The following is a 21,588-nucleotide window of genomic DNA, read 5'->3' on the forward strand; positions in this document are numbered from 1 at the left end:
ACCATATCAGAAAATCTGGTCCAAAGTCTTGTTTCACCTGGGTCCAAACCAAACCCGACCCGTTGATACCCATACTCACTACCATTCAAAGACACCAACCCTTCAACTCAAAGAATATTGATACATCGTGACTCAGGAAAGAACCCAAGAGTCAAGTTCTGTAACTCATACCACCATGCCGCCAGTTTTACCCTTTTTTAAATAGAAGTCCCACTTTTTTGGTTACGTGGAAGCAAATAACACGTAAAACTTACTTTTCAGATTAACATCATCAGACACTCTTTTTCCAAAGAAGCTCTCCGGGTCTCTCCTCCTCCTCGATACCATCGACGCCGTCGCCGGTCCCTCCGTCGCCGTTGCTCTACCGCGCCACCTCCCACGTGCGGAAACGCAAGGGCCGTACATCCCGCGATCGGAGGGCCAGCGAGTGGTGTCATAAACGCTTCCAACGAGAGCCGGCATTTTTTTACTATCGATCCTTAACACTTCCCCGCTTCAGATCTCTCTCTCTCTCTCTCTCTCTCTCTCTCTGCGACCATCGGTTCCAAACCCTAGAATCCCATATTCTCATCCCTCTTTCATTCTCTCTTCTGCTACATTCCGACGAGCGCTTCGTATCTCTGACAATGGCAGTGGGCGGGGCGAGGGGGCGGGAGGGGGACGTCCTGGAGTCCATCTGCTCCGTGTTCGCCATGGCGCTCGTCCTCCTCGCCTGCGTCGAGCTCTGCGGGGCCGCCGCCGTCGTCGACGTCTACCGCCTCATCCAGTACGACCTCTCAGGCGCGCCCTTTGGATCCCGCCGCGCCGCCCTCAACCATCACGCCGGCTCCTCGCTCGACGCCTCTGGCGTCGATCTCTCTCGCACCGTCGTCATCATCCCCGTCCGTGATCTCAATCTCACTTTCTTGCAAGGCGAGCCTCGGTCCTCTCTCTCTCTCTGTTCTGTTCTAATTGAGTGTCGTTGTTGAGTTCGCGTTCCGTAGTTCGAAATTCGGGTAGTTTTCGGTTTGTTTACTTCGTTTGTTTGAATTCCTTGATTTCGCCCTCTTTTTCGTCGTTTAGGTACTGGATCGCGCTTTAGAGCTCAGTTTGTAGCATTTTTGTAATTTATTTCCTTTCGAGCAGTTGGTCATTGGAGTGTTGTTTGAATTGTTCGTTCCTAGCTTGATCATTACATTTCGTGGTTCGCTCTTGTGCTTTGATTACTTATAAAGCATTCTGTAGGTTCTTTTAGTTGGATTTACGAGTTAGTGTTTACGGAACGGAATGGTAACGTGCCGATAATTTGACGGAATAATGAACGTTTTGACAGAGGAACATCAGTTTAGGAACTCCCATTAGGAATAAAGAGTGTAAATGTTGGGATTCTTTGAGTGAAAATATGCAAAGGATGTAGAAGTAGTTCTTATATTTCATTTTCTTATGGATCGTGTGCTAAACTATGAGGTGATTACTGCCTTGCTTATGACTAGAGGGGCTTGAGAACCAAAAATCAGATTGAAGTCATCTTTGGTGATGAAATTTGGGTATTTTGGTACAAAAAATATCTTGGTCCAAAACTGGGTGTCTACAGGTTCTGGACTTCTTTCTTTGTTTTTTTTGAAATTCTTTTGTAGCAATCAGATTCTATTGGAACCTGTCCTTGTTTTCATTCCTGTCTTTTCCCACATTTTCATATAACTGAGTCCTTTGACGTAGTTGAGACAATAAGAAAGTTCTGACAATGTAACCTGTCAACCAACTGGTCAGAAACATCAACAATCTATTACAAGAGGGCAGGATTTGAATCTTTGTACTTTTGTTGTGGACTTAAAAAACTGATTTCTGTTTTTGGCATCTGGAATTTTTTAGGACAACTAGGTGATCAAATTCTATGTTTCTTTATAAATCTTCCTTCTCATACAATAAAATCTCAAGGGTCTGTGTAATGTACTCAAGTCGGGCTAGCCATTTAAGGTAGTGGTATTCAACTAATGTTTTGTCATTCTTAGTCAGACAAGACCTAGAAAATGACTAGGTAAAAGTTTACTCATATGAGCCAAATTGATGTCATAGTTAAACACTATTAAAAATATGAATTGAATGCCCCATGTCTAGTTAAACCCCATTAATTCTGAATTTTCATGGTATGAGAAGGAAGCAAGATTCTTGAGGTGTAATGAGATGTCCAATTCACTACAGATTTCTTGCTGTGGCAATAAACGGACAAGTAGAGTTGGTAAAATATCAAAGGATTAGGCTTCCTCCACCTATATCTGGCCGTGTTGCCAATAATCAGCAGTCTCGTCCTTTTGCATGGATACCCTTGATGTCAGTTGCTGCATGAAACAGACCCTATTTGACCAACATCCTTTTGTCACTGGATTGGCTGGGAGCTCATTGTGTCCATCCAGACATCTTTTATACACTCAAGTGTGTATCATGGTAACACACACAGACACATGAAAATAATCTGCTCAGGTTTGGTTTTGGATCTTATTATTAATTTTTTTTCCTTTTATTTTGACTTGTTTAATACAAGAATGGTTTCATTGTGCATGACGTTGTTTTGTATTACTAACAACCTGCTTAAATTCGAAGATTTTCATGCTTCATGTTCTTTATTGGATCATGCATGAATCTTAAGAATAATTTGCTTTCATACTAAGCATTATTTTACCATTTGCTATTTTCTTTCATATTTAAATGTCATGGTTCTATTGACAGATCCTTTTATCTGCAGAGTATCTGACCAAGCAGCAACCCTTGGGGGGTTTGTTACTTCTCCTTCCTCAAAGTTCAACAGGTGAAAAAGAAAAAAACACTGAAGAAGATGGTCTAATACATGGAAATGAGCATTTGAGAAGAACACTGATAGAGATGGAAAAAATTCTTATACATGCTAATATTCCTGTGAGTGCAGATCAAATGTCACATTACTTGCCTTTGATGTTCATGTTAGTTGCTACTTACTATGTTATTCTTTTTTATTACAAGCCATATTGCTTCCCATGGTTATCTTGTACATTTTTATCATTTAGTTTCTTTCAGTTTTAATTGTTTTAAGTTTGCAGTTTATTTTCTTTTAAGGATGTTTTTTACCTTCTTGTATTGGTGATGCTTATAGGCTACCACTCAAATGTCGGAAATTAGTTTTCTTTTGTTAAGTTTTACCAAGTTATATCCCATCCAACACATCATGGCTTTGGGCATCTTTGTGAGATGTTGCTTTTTCTCTTTATAAGTTGGTTATTTTAATTGCCATTTTTCTGGTTTTTGAACATGATGATTGTTCTTTGTGCTGATAAAAAAAGATTTTGTCACCAACTCAATAACGAGGAGACTTTATTGTTTGATTTTAAAATAATGGAAATTGAAGCTTTCTACCTGAGCAGTGCTGTCAAAATCACTTCTTTAATTGCTCCTTTGAACATTGATAATGTCTATGGCAGTGTCATTCCTGATTGCAAAAGTCAGGAGCTTCCTTTACATCTTAGGAACCCTCAAATTAGAAAAGAATGAAATAATTTAAATTTCAGAAAAATGGATACTTACATGAATTAGATAGTGAAAAAGAAGGAAGCCGTCTTATTTCAGAGAAACTAAGTGAAGGCAACATTCACTTGCTGAAAAAATGAATACTTGTTCATGAAAAGTTGAAATAATTGGGTGGGAGTACGAAAGAAATTTGTAGTTTTCTGTTTCTAACTTGTGATCCTTGCAAGTGCCTCTAGGATAGGTTATAACAGCCTTCCAAGGGAGTGGAAAAGCCTATGAGCAACTGGATTTGCCATAATTTGAGAATTTTAACAGCAAAGTTTTTATTTCATATTGATATTAGATAATAGTAGAGGAAGTGGAGGTGTTTTTTGGAAAATCAATTGAACGTAATCAACAACATATGAATCTTTTCATATTGTGGCTTCTTTCAAGAGGATTCTAGTATATATTGAGTTAATTCTTCCTGAATATTGGGAAAAGGTTAGAGCTTGTTCACATAGTTGCATAATGATAATTATAATGTTTTTTTTTTCTGGTGATTTGGGTTTTCTTCCATACAAGTTGTATCTGGTTCTGCTGATAAAAGCTAATATAAGGAACTTTAGAGCTGCAGGCTCTTGGTTTTCATGTCAACTGTCTCTATTTGCTTTCTGCACAGATTGGCATCAACAGTCTGCTCATCTTGGCTTATTAGGCTATTGAAAGTTGAAAGAGAGCTTTAAGGAAAGAGGTTTTGAACTGCTTGCTATTGGAGATGAACATATATGGAAATCTTAGAAGTACTTTTAGTTTTAGTTTTATCGCTGAAATTTCATTTACTTTGTACAACTGTGCTGTATTATTCTTGCGCATGCATTAAATAATGTACATTTTGTTTCATTTTTCTACATTGATACCGTTGGATGTTTTTACATTTATTAGTATTCAAGTTGTTATTGTACATGCAGATTTTCTTCCATTAAATAAGGAATTCTGATTATTGTTTTTAAATTATTGCAGTATCCAGTATATTTTGCATTTGAGGAAGAGAAAATTAGTGGCATATTGGCCGATGTTATAAAGAATGATGCTACTGGTCAGCCTTCTACTGCAACCACTGGCGGGTGAGTGTTTCTTTTGTTGTTTACATTTAGTCATTGTTGTGATGACTTCGGAAAGTTGTATGCTGTACCACTTTATGCATCAGGCATCCTTACAACTTTCTTCTGATCTTACAAGTAGGAAGGTGATGGCACAATCACCAATATGGGACTTCTAATAATATTAGTTTGTGCAATAATTTGCTCAAGCAATGTTTTTCCCTTCTAGTGTCACATGTTGGTTGTAGAACAAAATTTTGTCATCTTTATTGGTCGTTTGTTTCCTTCTGTTGTTTGCTAAAGAAGGTTACTTTATCACATGAATATTGCTTTCTCTTTTCATGCCATGCAAGCTTTAAAATTTTGGTGTGCTGTCTTTATTTTGATGTTTCAAAGTACTGACTACTTTCATGATTCTTTCTTGATTCATTCCTGATTCATATATCTGTGTATGTATGCATGTATCAAATCATGAAAATATGGGAATCCTTAGATAGCATCAGGCTGCACATGCATGTGTGAATCAAATGGTGAAATTATGGGAATCCTTAGATGTCATCAGGTGGAAGCGGATATGTGTTTGTACTTTTGGAAGCACAGGCAACATGTTTGCTTTTTATGAGATCTCAGGAGTATAATAGGTTATGTCACATGGGTGCGGGTGCGGGTGCGGGTGCGGGTGCGGGTGCGACACGGGTGCGGCACAATTTTAAAATTTTTGGACACGGGGACTCGGCAAAAAAAAAAAAATATATATATATATATATATATATATATATATAATTTTATTTTATTTTATTTTTAAAATGCCACAGGTATCTGTGCAGTCACAGTGTGACTGTGCACAGGCACAGCACTGTGCACTGTGCACAGTCACAGACTGTGCACAGTGCACACTGCAAAGACTGTGCACTGTGCACAGTCACAGACTGTGCACTGTGCACAGTCACAGACTGTGCACACTGCAAAGACTGCACAGTCACAGTGCCTTTTTTATATATATTTTTTTTAAATAAAAATATAAAAAATTAGTTTTTTAGAGACATTTTTGGACTCGGTCAAAGTTGACCGAGTCCAAAATGTGGATGGACTCGGCCTGGACTTGTTGACCGAGTCCGACTCGGCGTTGACCGAGTCCGGGCCGAGTCCGAAGCCGCACCCGAGTCCGCACCCGTGTCGGGGCGTGTCGACTCGGGTGCGGCACCTCCTTAGCCGAGTCCGTGTGACATAGATAATAGGCTTGTTTTTTATTTCTGAAAGCTTTGAGCACTTCTCCACAACTTCCCCCCACCCACCCAACTTTTTTTCCTTTCCTTTTTGTGGCCTTTTTCGGGTTAAGAAAATGTGATTTTTTGGGCACTTCATAAGAAGGCATAGTAAGAATTGTTTCTGCCCTTTTAACAATGACAGCTGAAGGTATGGGAATTCTTAATCAGGCGGAATCTGATATATGTTTGTACTTTTGGAAGCACAGGCAATATACATGCTGTTTATGAGATCTCAGGAGTATAATAGGCTCGTTTTTATTTCTGAAAACTCTGAGCACTTCTCCACAACCCCCACCAACTTTTTTTCCCTTTCCTTTTTGTGGCCTTTTCTGGGTCAGGAAAATGTGATTTTCCCCCCCTTTAACAATTACAACTGAAAGATTTTGACATCGATTCAAGTCAAAAGTTTGAGCCTTCAGACATTTGATTCTTCATATTGCGCAGTCACTGTCATTGGAAACTGAAAAGTAAATGATCTGAACTGGAAATCAAGGCTTGAAATCTATCTGAGCTAAATGTTTTGAAGTCTATCTATACATTTGTTTTATAAGTTTTCTTTTATTGTTGTTCTTGAGATTTTGTTTTGTAAATTTACTTTTGTTGCTCTTGTTGGCATGTGATACAAATTATGACAGGAATAACTTGTTTAAAATTTCCTTCAATCTTGTTATCTTTATACTTTCTTTTGAACCTTAAAAAAATATCTGAAGATTTAATTGATACATTTAGAACATTTTATTTTAGAGACATTTGTGATTTGTAAGTTGTTGGTCATGACAATTGCAGTCTATATGACATGGCATGATGGTTCTGGTTATTTGTACGTCAATTAAATTTATTCTGCTCTGATTACTGCTGTGTAGTGGCTATTTTTTCGTTGAAATTTTGCTACACCATTTTCTGTGCATTCATTTTATGCATGTTAAATGTTGCAGGTACAAACTTGTTTTGTCTGCTCCAGACCCTAAGAGACTTGCATCTCCTTTGCTTACAAATATTCAGGTCTCTCTCTCTTTCGTGCACACATGCATTTAAATATGTTTGCTTAAGGACAACAGTTTTCTTTCTGATATGGAATGAAGATTATGTTCATTTTTGTCCTTATGTTATGGAACTTTGTATGATTCTTTACCAGCTTAGTGAACTACCCTTTACTGCAGAAATTTAATCATGAATTTTAGCTGCATTCTTATTTTTATTTGTTTATTTGTTTATTCTGTCCTCCGGGCTGATACTATGTGCATCAAGCTTCTATAACTTTCTGATTTAGCATAATGAAATGCTCTTTAGTGCAGAAAAATGGCCAATCGCTTTTAATATTTTATTTGAAGGTGCATTTGTTGTGGTTGAGGTTTGGAGTTTAGGAAAGTCTCAGCATCTGTGCTGCACATGCATGTGTTCCCATGTTTCCTTGGGTGCTATGTAGAAAACATGTTTGGCTGGTTCCCTTAGCAAAGGTTTTGGGTGCTGAGTGCCAACCTGAGATATGTTATAGAAGTGCCTCAGATCCGAGGCTTGATAACCCTTGGCACATGGGAGTCACGTTATCTAATGCTGGATATATCATATGAGTTGAGTGGTGGATCTGATTGTTCAGCAAAATCCCGTATGCTGTCAGAAGACTCAGAACACACAAAGACGAGGAAAACTGTGTATTCATGTTCAGATGTTCTCCTATCCCTACAGAACATGAAAGTGTGATCAGTGATTTTTTTATTCTGGCGGTTATTTTTCTTATTACAGTCAATATCTCCCCAAACAGGCACTAAGGCCATGAAACATGTCAAAACATTTGTTTGTGATTGTTTATTCATTTGTTGACTTCATTTGACAATTATGAAAATGTATCAGGGATGGTTGCTAGGATCAAGAGGGGAGGGAGATGCTGTTCAGCTCCCAACTATTGCTATTGTTGCATCATACGACACATTTGGTGCTGCTCCAGTAAGTGTGCAACTTGTAACTTGTTAGTTCACTTGAACCTCCAATTACTATTAAGTAGTCATATATCTTATCGTTGTTAAAAATGTTAAAAAATGTTAGGCACTCTCCGTAGGAGGTGATAGTAATGGAAGTGGAGTAGTTGCATTGCTGGAAATAGCCAGGCTGTTCTCTCGCCTTTATTCAAATCCAAAGACAAGAGGAAGGTTCAATTTACTCTTTGGATTAACATCTGGTGGGCCTTACAATTACAATGGGACCCTGAAGGTATGGTTTTCCTTATAGTTTTTATTGTTTAATTTCATCATTTCAAGAAATTTTTCTGTGCTTTTAATCTAAATCTTTTGTAATCATAATATGCAGTGGCTTAGGAGTTTTGACCAACGTATACGTGAGAGTATTGATTATGCTATTTGCTTGAACAGCATTGGATCTTCGAATAATGAATTATGGCTTCATGTATCAAAGCCCCCAGAAAATGCCTATATAAAGCAACTTCATGAGGTAAGTGTATCGCTGTCATCACATTCCTTAGATTGCTTTTGAAATTAAATGTATAGAAACCCTTCAATTGATGCTGCTGATGTTGCAGAGCTTTGCAAGTGTTGCAGAAGAATTGGGAATGACAATTGGTATCAAGCATAAAAAGATTAATATTTCAAATTCACGAGTAAGCATGATGCAAGCAAAGTTTTCAATTTCATGACCGTCCATTATGGTTTGTAACTTTGTATGACAGTTATTGTGCCATGGTGATGAACTTCTTGATTCTTTTCACAATGCTTCTTGCATTATGTTTAAAATGTAGCATCTCAGATTTGGCATTCTCATATGTAATAAATGTGCAGTAATTCCTTAATGGGGCATTTGGATGCCACACTAAACCCCATCTCAAATAGGGTTTAGCGAGTTATACTTTTGAATCAGGTCGAACTGTCATTTGGGTGAGGCAGCAACCTGGTAATTCATAAATTGTGTTCCTTGAAACAATTTCATGTTGTGTACATACTATAGGGTTGCCGGAAACGGTCAAACAGTGTGTCCATGTCAGATGCATGCATGCCCACTTTTTTCCAGCCACCCTATGCCTGAAAAATCCAGCTCTTTTAGTTGGATTCTTCAACTATTTACTAAATTTTACCAAATTTTTTGGTTCGATCTTTCAAGAGTATTGTTAATGGAAGTATGCTGAAAGTAATTTGCGGATCACACTTGATTGTGCTATCTTAATGCTCTGTGGCAGATAATGTTGATAAATTCAGTCCAGTTTCCCTACTAAATAGTGGTTTCAAGATGATCTCTAAGGTTCTGGCTTTAAGACAAATAAATGCTGCCTTATTTAATGCCCCACCACATCATCAAGCCTTTATCCCATTGCAGGCTTATTCATTAATGTGTAATTTATGTGAATTAATCAATTCATTACACTTGCAATAGGAAAATCTAAGTTTTTATGATGAAAGTCAATCTCCAAAAGGCTTTTGATTTTGTAGGCTGGAATTTCCTCAAGTAGTTTGTACTTTCTGATGAGCAAAGGTTTACACCAATTTCACCAGGACTATCCTATTTCAACCATGCTTTTGAATTTTGATATTGCACGCAATGTGCTTATTAAGGAAAGCTGCAGAGAGGGGCTTTGTAAATGGGGTAAAGATACCTGGCCTGCTGTCCTGTTGTCCCTAGTGCATATGCTCTTTGCAGATGATCTATTGGTTTTTGGGAAGGCAGATGAGAAACAAATGTGGAGAACATGGCTAACCCCTTAAATGTTTCTCGTTAGCATCCAGGTTGCAAATAAATGATACCAGAAGTAAGCTGATTCTGTTTTCTGCTAGGAACAACTGGGCTGGATCTGATGTGACCCTTAATCTGCTGACAACAAATGGGCTGGATCTGATGTTACTTTAATCGGGTCAAGCAGATTGGTTTGAAAACATCATGTCAATTATTTTCCCAACTGGTCCACTAAATGTTAAATATTTTTAAATGAAAGATATGTGCTTATTAATGCAAAAGTAATCAGTGACAAGTAGTCACCAAGGATGAAATAAGTTAAATAACATATGAACAAAATGAGATTTATGAAAAGAAACATAAATAGCAAAAAAATAATAATTGTGGCATGTTTGAGGACTGAAGTGGAACATCATAGCATTCTACAGTTTTAGCCGAGATCCTATGGATAACCATTGTACTTCTTTGCATCAAATATAGGAAGATTCTTGTTGTATTGTGAAAATAGGAGCGCTATGGCTATCTCTGCCAATCCATTAGAATATGGAAAAATAAAACATAGAAATGCTATGACAATATAGGATGATATTTGTTCTATTGCTCATTTTTTTGTCTCCTTATATAATACCATAGTATTTGTAAATATTGATCATCTTGCCATAATTGGGCCTTCCTGATTCTAACATTCATAAGTACTGTTATATTCTTATATATGTTTGTTTTGTTTTTAAGCTTGTTATTGAACATTGCGAAATATGCTGATGTAGGTAGCATGGGAGCATGAACAGTTTTCAAGACAAAGAATTACTGCTGTCACTGTTTCTGAACTCACTGTTGCCCCTGATCTATTTGAGAACACTGGAGGCATATATGGCACCAGGTGAGGGTTTAAAAATATCTTGTGACAATATCTTCGTTTCTCTTGACAGCAGTTGCTAAATGTTCTTAATCTTTTTCTTCCCTTATTTTTCCCTCCTGGCTTGCTTCAGACATTCAATAAATGAAACAGCAGTCATCAAAGGTGTCAAGCTGGTTGCTGAAAGTCTTGCAGTAAGTAACTTTTGAGTGTATAAGATTCCTCTTTTTGTAGTTTGGTGAATTATATGGCTAAAAAATATAAAGTTGACTACTGTGCAGTCTGCTATCAGAGTGACTTTTAGATGTTACTGGTAAAAAATAAATCCACTGGAAGTGAAATGATTAACTATTTTTTGAAAATTTTTAAGGTGTACAAGTCCCTTCATATGTGCTAGTCGATAAAAGCAGTAAGATGTTTAGGTAGGGATGTCATGGGATATTATCTAACATCCGACCTGAACTCGAATTTGATTAGTTGGATCTGGTAGCCAAAGTTGGATCTGATTTGGATTCATTATTGAGTTTTGCATCTGAATCCAAGTCTGAGTCCAACTAAGATCTGAATCCAGATTAGTTCAACCTTGGTAGTGCCTAGATCCGACCTGAGTCCGACCCATTTACATCCCTATGTAGGCAAAGAGAAATTTTAAGCTAAACACACTGAAGGAAGCATTATATTCTTCATTCTTGATATTAGTGATGCAGTTTAGTAGCATTCATGAATTTATGTTTTACTTTTGGGAATTCATGAATTTGAGGATTTGTGCCCTTCTCTTATGTGCAAATGGCATACTTAGTGGAAGTGTTGGGAATCCCGTGATGTCCGAATCTGAGAAGCTTTGATCGTTCTTTGAAGTCCTTTTCAAATTTTCACTCCTTTTTCTATGAGATGTTTGACAGCATGAACATCTTGGCATGCTTTTGGAATTCATGGTGACCACTGTGACCTATTATTCTTATTATGATTCTTCCTCACTTTTACAGTAAAAAGAAAACAATTAAAACTACCATTTGTTTTTTAGGTCTTCATAGGGTGCAATGTTTTATCTGTAAGGAGTAAACGAGTCCCAATTATGAGTTATGTAGATTCTGAATCTTTGGTTCATAAAATAGTTAATGTGTCACTTTATCTTGTGAAACTCCTAAAGTCAACCTCTGTCTCAGTTATTGAACTTATTCATTTCTCGCTTGAATCATATATGAGGGTAGATAGCAGGGGATGAAGGCTCTGTAGTCGCACCCTGCAGGTGTGCAGCAGTGTTTTATTTGTAATCAGTGTGAACTGGTAGTTTGGTTGTCATATTGAAATGCTTCCATAAGTACATGAATTATTTGGACATGGTAATTGCTATATATTTATTTTAGAAATGTATTGTGGATTTAACGAGAAAGCAAATCTTAAGCTTTCAAAATAGAAAATTGAAGTATGAGCTTGGAGTGACCCAGCTCCATATGCAGGTATTTATAGTTACCTAGGCTTTTGGAAGGGGTCCTGAATTCACACAATCATGAAGAAAATGCTGTGCCAGTGTGCTGCTTCTCAAAGCTACTGTGGACCAAACCTTTGATGGCCCCTAAACTGGATGACTCATTTCTTATCTTGTTAGGGTTTCTATAATTTGGTATTGTTGGAAGGCACTTTAACTGGGTTAGAGTTTTTTAGTATTGCCAATAGAGAGCTTGTCCTGCTCACTTTCAATCCTTAATCTAGTGGATAATGGCTTTGGCATTGATTTGGTTAAGTGTTGGATAATGAATGCATTCCATAGTTTCAAGAAAAATTCTCCAAATATTAATGCTCTTTTATTTGATGGTTGGTCAAAGATAATGTAACTCTATAAGTTACAAACTTGGTAATCTAGAATGGAGTTTTATCAGCACATCAAGAGACGATTTAACAATATATTTGGAAAGATAACATGTCAGATATTGTCTATGGGGACCTTTTAGTTTTAGGTCCATGATAAGGTTTACAAGACTAATAAAAAGTTAAAAACTAAACAATACCTACATACTTGAGAAATTGGCTGTACCAGTAACCATTTTTAAGTTTAGTAGCAGACTGGAACAATATTGAAAATCATTGACATTAATTCTACTCCATTTTTCTGCTATTGTATCTGGTCTTGCTTGTCGCTTAGAAGAAGTTTAAGATTTGAAGAAATGTACAAAGTTCATGAATAGTACTGCTTATATTGTTTCAAGGGTCTACTTTTGCTTTGTTCACTATCATTCTACTTTCTGCTTTGTATAGGCCCTGACACCTTCTTACCATATTTTTTCCCTTTTATTTTTTCTTTTTCCTTCCAGAGGCACATATATGGACACCAGCAATCAAAAGTTCAAATTTTTGCAGATGGTAGTAGTTTAGCTGTTAACCCTTCCTACATGCGCTTGTGGCTGGACCTTTTGTCAAGGACACCTCGAGTAGCACCATTTCTATCAAAGAATGATCCATTTATATTAGCATTGAAGAAGGTTTTCTTACCCACTGTTCATCTGAATTATTTGTATTTGTTGATGGCTTGTCGTTTGTGCTGGTTAGCATATATTGGTAGGATTGCTTCTGGCTTCATCTGTGAATACTTGAAGAATGATTTTTGTTTTTTTTTCATACTAGTGGCAATTTGGATGGTAAACTGCTAAACACACTGATAATTGCCTTACATATTTTTAGCAGACTGCACATATGGTAAAGAAACCTTAACATATGTGTTGATGGCAAGAATGTTTTCTATTGCAGAGAAAATAAATCCATTGTCTTGGACGCCAGTGGTATATGCATCATTTGCTCATATAATGGTGGCATTTAGATGTCAAAACTAGCATACCTGAACAAAAACATTAAAAGCGTGTACATGTATTTGTCTGCTGTTATATTTACATGCTAATGCTAGTTTTATCATGTATGTAGTTTGTGCTTTCACTTTTTTTGGACAATGGGTGTTCCATGACTGTTAAAACATCCAATGGTGTACATATCTGTATATGCATGTATTGAGCAATTGCATCTTATGCTTAAGGATGTTCATTTCTTTTTAACATCACAGATTTCCTTTTCTACAATTTCTAGCAGCTTTTAGTCTTTTGTATGTTAAAAATGGTTGAATATATAATAGATGGATATAGTAGTCAATTAGTCATGAATTGCATGTGCCTTTTCATAGGAGTTATGGACCTGTGAATTAATCTCCTGCGGTTTTATTGAAAAATACTGTTTATTCTTACAGATCAACAAAAGGTTCTTTTATCAATTTAGGGTCTGAAATTGTTGTTGACTGGAGGTTACTGGACTCACTTGAGTGTTTATTAATCACATGTGAAGCATGATTCAACAGATTCATTCCCTTTCAAAATTTATCAATTTTATCTTTGGTTCTTCTCACATCTAGCAAAATATTTTGGACAACTGGATTAACCATGTCTAGTAGAGGTGGCCTGATCTTTTGTCCTCTGCAAGAAACTTAACCAAAACCAATGTGTTTTTTGACCTTTTAGCAAGTTTCAGATGATTGTTTTACTGAAAATGGAAAAAGATATTGTGAAAAGTTTCTTATATTTGAATTTGGAACATTTTGTTAGCTGGGTTTTTTTTCCTTGTTTTCTTTTTATTATTGATTGTTTCACATGGAATATACGTTTTTTGAGCTGTCTTGTGGGACATTACATGGCATATTAGACATGGTTGGTGTATATGTTGCCATTTTAATAGTGTCTCTTATTTTTCAGACTTCGTAAATTAATGTTGTCTTGACTTCAAAACACACACACACACACACACACACACACACACATATATATATATGTATGAAAAAATGGTAGCTGCCTACCACCAGAGATTAGGTGTTTTTGGGTTGTTTTTCGCAAATCTGACCCTGCAGATGTGTTCGGCATGGTGGATTTGCTGGGAAATGACACTTGGATCATGTTTTTCGGATAAAAAACATGATCTTAAGCATTGAATATTTATACAAATAGTAGACGAACGATTTTTAAATTTATAAAAACCTACCTGTGTCGGAATCGGATGATCGAAGAGTTGATTCCTGTAAAATCAAACATGCAGATCGCATCTGTATGCTCAGATTAAAAAAAAACTTCAAAAACCCGGTAGGCTAGAAAAGTGGTAAGCAGCTACAACCTACTCTCTCTCTCTCTCTCTCTCTCTCTCTCTCTCTCTCTCTCTCTATCTATCTATATATATATATATATATATATACATGTATTTTTGTATATTTTTTTTGTCTATGATTTGTTTTAGTGAAGCTTGGTGAGCAAGATATACCGGTGAATGATTATTTCAAATATTTGGGATCCATCATTCAAAAGTATGGAGAAATTGATGGAGATGTAAATCATAGGATAAAGGTTGGGTGGATGAAATGGAAAAGTGCTACTGGAGTGCTGTGCGATCGTAGAATGCCATTGCGGTTGAAGGGAAAGTTTTATAGGACGACTATTAGACCCGCTTTACTATATGGTACGGAATGTTGGGCTGCCAAGAGACATCATATTCAAAAAATGAGTGTAGCTGAGATGCGGATGCTTAGATGGATGTGTGGAAATACAATAAAAGATAAGATTCGGAACGAAGAGATACGTAAGAAGGTAGGTGTTGCACCCATTGAAAATAAGATGCGAGAGAATCGTTTACGGTGGTTTGGACATATTCGGCGAAGGCCTAATGATGCTCCAGTTAGAAGGTTGGAGAAATGGGAAAATATATTAGTTAAAAGAGGTCGGGGTAGGCCTAGGAAGACTTGGATGGAGATGATAGGAAAGGATATGAATGCTTTGAACCTCACCGAGGACATGGCGTTGGATAGAAATGATTGGAGGAAAAGGATTCATGTGGAAGACCCAAAATGAATTTCTTTTTTGGTTCATATCGCTGACCCCAATTGTTTTGGGATGAAGGCGTAGTTGTTGTTGTTGTTGTATTTGTTTTAGTGAACTTTATTCTCTCCCTGCAACCCAACCAGAAACTCCCAAGATCATTAAAAATCTATGTAACATGGGCACTTCTAAAAGGGTAATGCACTCCCACCAATGTGGGTGTGACACTTGGACACGACTTCCTCTGTGTTAGGCGAGACCAATGGCATTGAGGTCTATTTCTGTCCGAAAGTGGATTTGGTTAACCCTAACCAGCCTAACCAAGTTCAGTTTTATCTGTATTATATAGATAAATACATGAATGCACACACACACACACACACACTCCTATATATATATATATATATATATATATATATATATATATATATATATATATATATATATATATATATATATTGTAAAGGGTAGCTGCTTACACCGATCCGTGCTTATTGCATTCTATAGGGCTTTTGAAGGGTTTCTTTGTTTTTCTCAAATCTGACCATGCAGATGCGTTGTATGTGCTTGATTTTATAGGAATCAACTGTTGCATCGTCTGATACTGACACACGAGTAGGTTTTTATGAGGTTTGAAAATTGACAATGTAAATTTTTTATAAATATCATAAATATCATCCAAGGCTTAAAAATTCATGTTTTTTTTCATCGAAAAAATGATACAAGTGTCGACCATGCCGAATGTTGTGCGGTCAGATTTGCGAAAAATAACTCAGAAACCCCCCGTCCGCTTGCGGTAGGCTGCAATAGGCACAAAAAGTATTAGGCAGCTATTCCCTCTACTCTCTCTCTCTCTCTCTCTCTCTCTCTCTCTCTATATATATATATATATAGAGAGAGAGAGAGAGAGAGCTAACAATAAGCTAGTTGTATTTAACATTAGATGGATTCAACTTTACGAAAATGATTAAAATGCCTTTAAAAAAATGATATTTTTTAAAATACATGGTTACTTTTTTAGGTCAAAATTGTAACTTTGATACATTATAAAATTATTTTTTTTAAAAGGTGTTTGACTTTTCATTTCTCTCAAAGTTCAAAAAACTTGTGATTTAATGTTAGATAACCACCCCCCCACCCCACCACACACACACACCTAGTTGGAACTCATAGGGGGGAGATTGTTTTGACCAAATTTGACCACATGGATGTGTTCAGCATGGTCAAAATAGTAGGAATCGCCCTTGGATCATACATGTTGACGTAAAAATATGTTTTTTTTAGGTGTGAAATTTTGGTACATTGTAGTCCATTGAGCTTTTAACTCTCATAAAATCTGACATATGCATCAGAAAAGCATGATCCAGAGGTCAGGTTTTAGTTTCTACTAAACTTAATATGTAGATCACATCTGGAGCGTCAGATGGGCAAAAAATTGAAAAAAAAATAAAAATATTACATTTTTTTACTAAGGGGTTCCTTACCCACGAGGGTTGCAAACTTTACACCTATACACACACATTCACCCTTGCACCTAAGTTTTTTGAAATTGCCGTGCCGCACCCGCACCGGTATCTGCATCTGCACCCACACCTACGTGACATAGCTAAAAAGTGTTCCGATATAGGGTTATCTGCACAAGGCTGAGAATTGCAAAGGCATTATAAAAGACTTTTCAAACCATGTACAGTGTCAGTTACAAAGGTGAATTGTGTGCCAACTTTTCTGCAATAGACTGGAAAGCATTTGGGAAATGGTTGGAGAGAATGGTGAGATTAGTATTTGGGCAGCCAAAGTGAAGTGATCAAAAGAAGCATTGCAGGAGTAACAAAATATGAGGTAATATCAACTGCTCTGCAGGCGATATACCTAGAGGACTGCAGGCATATTTATAAGGTTTGTATTAAAGAACCAAACAAATTGGTTCCTGCAAAGACACATAATAAGCAAATTCTCAAATCCAAACGAGCCAAACTTTCCTGTGATGTTAGCTTAGGAAAATAGTTAATGAAAATTAGAGTTGTACAAACATATAAATATATTGCAATGACTGTTAGTAGCGGTGGGCATCATTCAGGTTTCTGTACCTGGTCTAGGCCCAGGTTTTGCCCTGTATTACCAATAATATTATAATTATGATATTTTTTAATTCTATGCTGACATCATATTGTAAATGGAATAGGAACAAATTTGTTCTTCAGTTCCAATTTTCAAGTTCAGTTCTCTGTTCTTTTATAACTTTTTATTTAGCTGGACTAGGTTGGGCAGGGAAGAGCTAACACGTTGTGCTTGTGAGTGCAAGTCTGCATTCCAGTACTGTAGGTAAGTTGGGACTGAGGTATACACGTCCATGCACAATTTAGGTGTCAAGACATCCTCATGTAGACTGATGTCTAGCATATATAGAACTTGGGCTCTATTCCAAATTACATATAACTAATAATGTTTACCAGCTTGGGGGGGGGGGGAAATTCTATAACCATAGACTGTTTATAACCTGTGTTTCTTAACTAAGTTTGTGTACTTGTTTTGAACATATCTTCCTTTTCATTCCAACTTCTTTCTGAAGTGTCCTGTCGTGATATGTTTAGCTTGGATGGATTGGGAAAGGTGAGAGTGTCTCCTTAGTAATGCCATCACCAGCTCTTAATAGGGACAGTCAAATGGGGAATTAATAGTTAATGACTTTATACACGGCTATACTGCTGCAAAAGCTAAACAAAGTTTCTTTTCAATTGCTTGTAAATTAGATAAACTTGATGCTTCTGTGGAATACTGTGAATATATATGGATTTTTTATTATGTATACTCTGTCATTCATAAGGACATGATGCTATTGGTTTCCTGTCAAATGTAGTCTTTATACAAGCAAAAGCCTTTTTTTTCTTTGTTTTTTTTTCAGGAACTCTCTGATCACATTACTGAAGTAAGCGTGCATCATGAGTCGCTTGATGGGGTCTTCAGTTTCTATGACTTGATAAGCGCCAAACTTGACATATATCAGGTACTGGCTTTTTTCTATCTGTGAGAAGTGGAACCTATCACTAGCTCTGGCTATTAACTTATCTGCAACACCATAGACATATTTCTAGTACACTGACCTTTCTATACCAATCTTCCTTTAGGTAATAACTACTGCTAGGGCATAACTTTCAGGAAAGAAAGGTATTTTGTGCTGGTTTCCGCTGCATCTTGTATTCAGAATGTGAATCATTAGGATTCACCTGTTTCGTTTCAATTAGGTAGTGAAAATATGACTGACAGTGATGCAGCTGACCAATGTGGACTAGGTTTAGGTTTCTTGGATGCTTGCAACTGTAATGTCCTATCTGCAGCTCGGCAATGATAATATACATCACCTAAAGTACATTATTCTTCTTGCTAATACCTGCAGATTCTAGTACAAAAGCTAGAAAGCATGTTTTACTAGTCACAAAGTTCCTTTTGCCTTTTGTTCCTCCGATCCAAAGAAGGAAGAAAGTTCTGTGTTTCTTTCATCCAAACACATTTCGGTGTCCAACCTGCAGTGCTATCAGAAAATTGATGGACTGAGCTTGTTTCTGAATTGCAGGTGGCAAGCGTGACATTTGATCTGCTCTTACTTCTTGCAGTGGGATCCTACTTGATTCTCCTTTTCTGCTGCCTCGTTATCACAACAAGGGTATTTCTTATTTCTTTCTTCATCAAACAGTTGCTGCTCTTTTTCAAGAGGGATTTTTTTTTCTTAATCATCTAATGTCTTTTTTTTTCTCTTGCAGGGTTTTGATGATCTCATTAGTATTTTCCGCCGACCTCCATCACGGAAAGTCAAATCTACTTAACTGCTAAGTCATTGTTTCCAGAAACATGTTTCTTTTTCCCTTGAAAAATATCCTTAGGATCCTCAAATTTTTTGTGCATGCAAGCAATTTGGAGATTGTTAATTCAATGAAAATTTGTATGTAACATGCAAAAATTGTCTTTTCCTATCTAACAAAATATGCATGGAGTATTCAATCGTCACTTGGTGGTGGGCCAAGTTATTTACATGTATGAGATAGCGTTACGCATCAGGACAGGTTCGGCTTGGATCCGTTGAAGCTGATTAGCCCAAGGGCGAAGGGAAACTCGGCCAAGTTGGGTCTAGCTGAGCACTGACATGCTCAGGCTGAAGACTGACCCTGGCTATCCGCTAGGCTTGAACCGGGCTAAGAGATCCATTGAAATGTTGCACTCCATGTCCAAGCATAGCATTATTGTCGGTCCTAGGTCTGGTGTTTAGGGCCCAGACCGAGAGATTGGGTCGTGCCTGGTCCATCTTGGACAAATCCCTGATGTCCAATGTCCATTGTTGTGCTGGAAGGTAGGCGTTGGAGTTGCAATTTACCTTTCCATTAAATTATGTGTGATGCCTTGTTGAGCTTCCTTTTTTAACGTAAGTGTTACAAATTTGAAGCCTTTGGATCTGTCAGGTGCTCTCGCCATTATCGCTTTCGCTGCTACTCCATGTTAGCTCAGTGAAACTAAGGGAGCGTTTGTTTCACGATATTTTCATACGAAACAGCTCTGTTTCATATATAAATGATCATTTTCTGAGCGGGTGAAACAAACACGCTGAAGCTTGGGATTTGATGCCAAAATACCGTTTGGTTTTATTTTAAATCCGTTTCATATGACACACACACACCCTTGGGAACAAACTTCCCACCATCTTTTTTTAGACAATGAGCTCGTATCATAAATGGGAAAAGCCTACTTTTTTTTTTGCATGTGGGACTCGTTAACTTTTTCACTCTCTCATTCAAAATGAAACCATCTCTCTTACGGCAATCTTGATAAGTAGGGGTGTCAACGGGTTGGGTTGGGTTGGGTTTGGACCTAGATTGAACTGGACTTGGGAATGGTATCTGGTCCAGACCTCGGTCTAATCGGGTCCACTATAAGAGAAAACATACCCGGGCCCGATAAGAACTACATGAACCATACCCGGTAAAATAATATTTTTAATATTTTTACATTGAAAATTTGTGTCTTAATGGTAACTCGGGTCGGATCTGGTATAAAATTTCACAAACTATACCCAGATCCATGTATTAATTAGACCTTCAGGTACGGACACGGGTCTTAATAGGGTCTTATTATTTGTCACCATACCGAGACCTTATAAGGTTTGGTCTGGGTCCGGGTAAACCGTGACACCCTTAGGGGTGGCAATCGGGTCGGGTTGGCGGGTCGGGTTGGCGGGTTGGCGTGTCAGCATACCTCAACCCGAACCTGACCTGTTTATTAAACGGGTCGGCTGTGGCAAACACAAACCTGACCCGTTTAATAAACGGGTAACCCGACACGACCCGCCAACCCATTTAATAAATGGGTTGGGTCGGGTAAACGGGTTTTCAGGTTGGCGGGTCGGGTTGGCGGATCGGGTTGGCGGGTTGGGTTGACGGGTCGGGTTGACGGGTCGGGCAGGCGGGTTGACCCACCCGCCCAACCCGTTTATTAAACGGGTCAGCCGGGTTGGCATACCCCCAACCCGAACCCGACCTGTTTAATAAACGGGTTACACGGGTCAACCCGTTTATTAAACGGGTTGGCTTCAGCCCAACCCGAACCCGCCTAAGAGGCGGGTTGGCGGGTCGTGTCTGAAATTGCCACCCCTAGACACCCTCGATGATAAATGCAAAAATTTACTTTTTGCATGTGGGGCCCACCTTACCTTTTGAGTTTCCAATTAATGTGAAACAAACACAAAACAAGATTGTTTCGTATGAAAATTATTTAAATTATTTTGGCAGGATTCTGCCATCACGTCAAACACAAATTTTCTCTTACTCACGCATGAAACAAATGCCCCCTAAGAGTTCAAATAAGCAAATTAAACTAACCATCAGAAAATGTTAATGAATAGTGGCCTTATTTAACTCGACCTTTGCAAAACCATCAGAAATGCCCTCTTGATTGTGTTAGATACACTAAAGAATAAAAAACTAAAAATGATTGTACTGTGCAACAAATATGACACATTTTTTTTTTAATTTTTGAAATTCGTTCCCCTCCCAAAACCGCAAATAAAAAAAAATTTAGGGCCTTTTTACCCTTATCACGAACGAACCACATGAAGTTTACGCAATATATCATTCTGCTCATCGGCTAAGGGAAAACCTCACTTAAATGTATATCTGCACATATTTTTTTGAAGACCTCAAGAAGCGGACAAAAATTATGTTATTTATGTGGTCTTATCTGTTAATTATAAAATGACACATATCTTATCATATATTTTATACTAAAGTTGCAAGAAACTTTGCAAACTTCCCTTCTTTCTTTAACCATCACTTAAATGTATGTTCACACCTATTTTTTTGTTGTCTTCATGAAGCACGACAAAACAAGTTTTGTCAATCTCATGATCA

The 21,588-nt window shown here is 37.5% G+C and overlaps 1 protein-coding gene across 1 annotated transcript; it reads left to right on the forward strand.

Annotated features, from left to right (window-relative positions):
• The first annotated feature begins 498 nt into the window (after positions 1 to 498).
• Positions 499 to 19,151, forward strand: LOC149848692 (M28 Zn-peptidase nicastrin). The gene is made up of 14 exons (XM_089996946.1): positions 499 to 912; positions 2,723 to 2,892; positions 4,480 to 4,583; positions 6,763 to 6,829; positions 7,679 to 7,771; positions 7,871 to 8,035; positions 8,132 to 8,272; positions 8,361 to 8,438; positions 10,270 to 10,382; positions 10,492 to 10,552; positions 12,671 to 12,838; positions 18,099 to 18,200; positions 18,768 to 18,857; positions 18,955 to 19,151. The coding sequence occupies exons 1-14, from the start codon at positions 627 to 629 to the stop codon at positions 19,015 to 19,017; spliced, it is 1,701 nt and encodes a 566-aa protein (XP_089853072.1). The 5' UTR covers positions 499 to 626; the 3' UTR covers positions 19,018 to 19,151.
• The last annotated feature ends 2,437 nt before the right edge of the window (positions 19,152 to 21,588 follow it).

Source organism: Nuphar pumila, chromosome 1 (genome assembly GCF_984573655.1).
Source record: "Nuphar pumila chromosome 1, dmNupPumi1.hap1.1, whole genome shotgun sequence".
Classification (NCBI taxonomy): domain Eukaryota; kingdom Viridiplantae; phylum Streptophyta; class Magnoliopsida; order Nymphaeales; family Nymphaeaceae; genus Nuphar; species Nuphar pumila.

Coding starts and splice junctions, on each gene's coding strand:
- LOC149848692 (XM_089996946.1), top strand. CDS start 627: ATGGCAGTGGGCGGGGCGAGGGGGCGGGAGGGGGACGTCCTGGAGTCC. Junction 6,830..7,678: donor CTTTGCTTACAAATATTCAG/GTCTCTCTCTCT, acceptor AAAATGTATCAG/GGATGGTTGCTAGGATCAAG. Junction 8,439..10,269: donor TTAATATTTCAAATTCACGA/GTAAGCATGATG, acceptor ATGCTGATGTAG/GTAGCATGGGAGCATGAACA.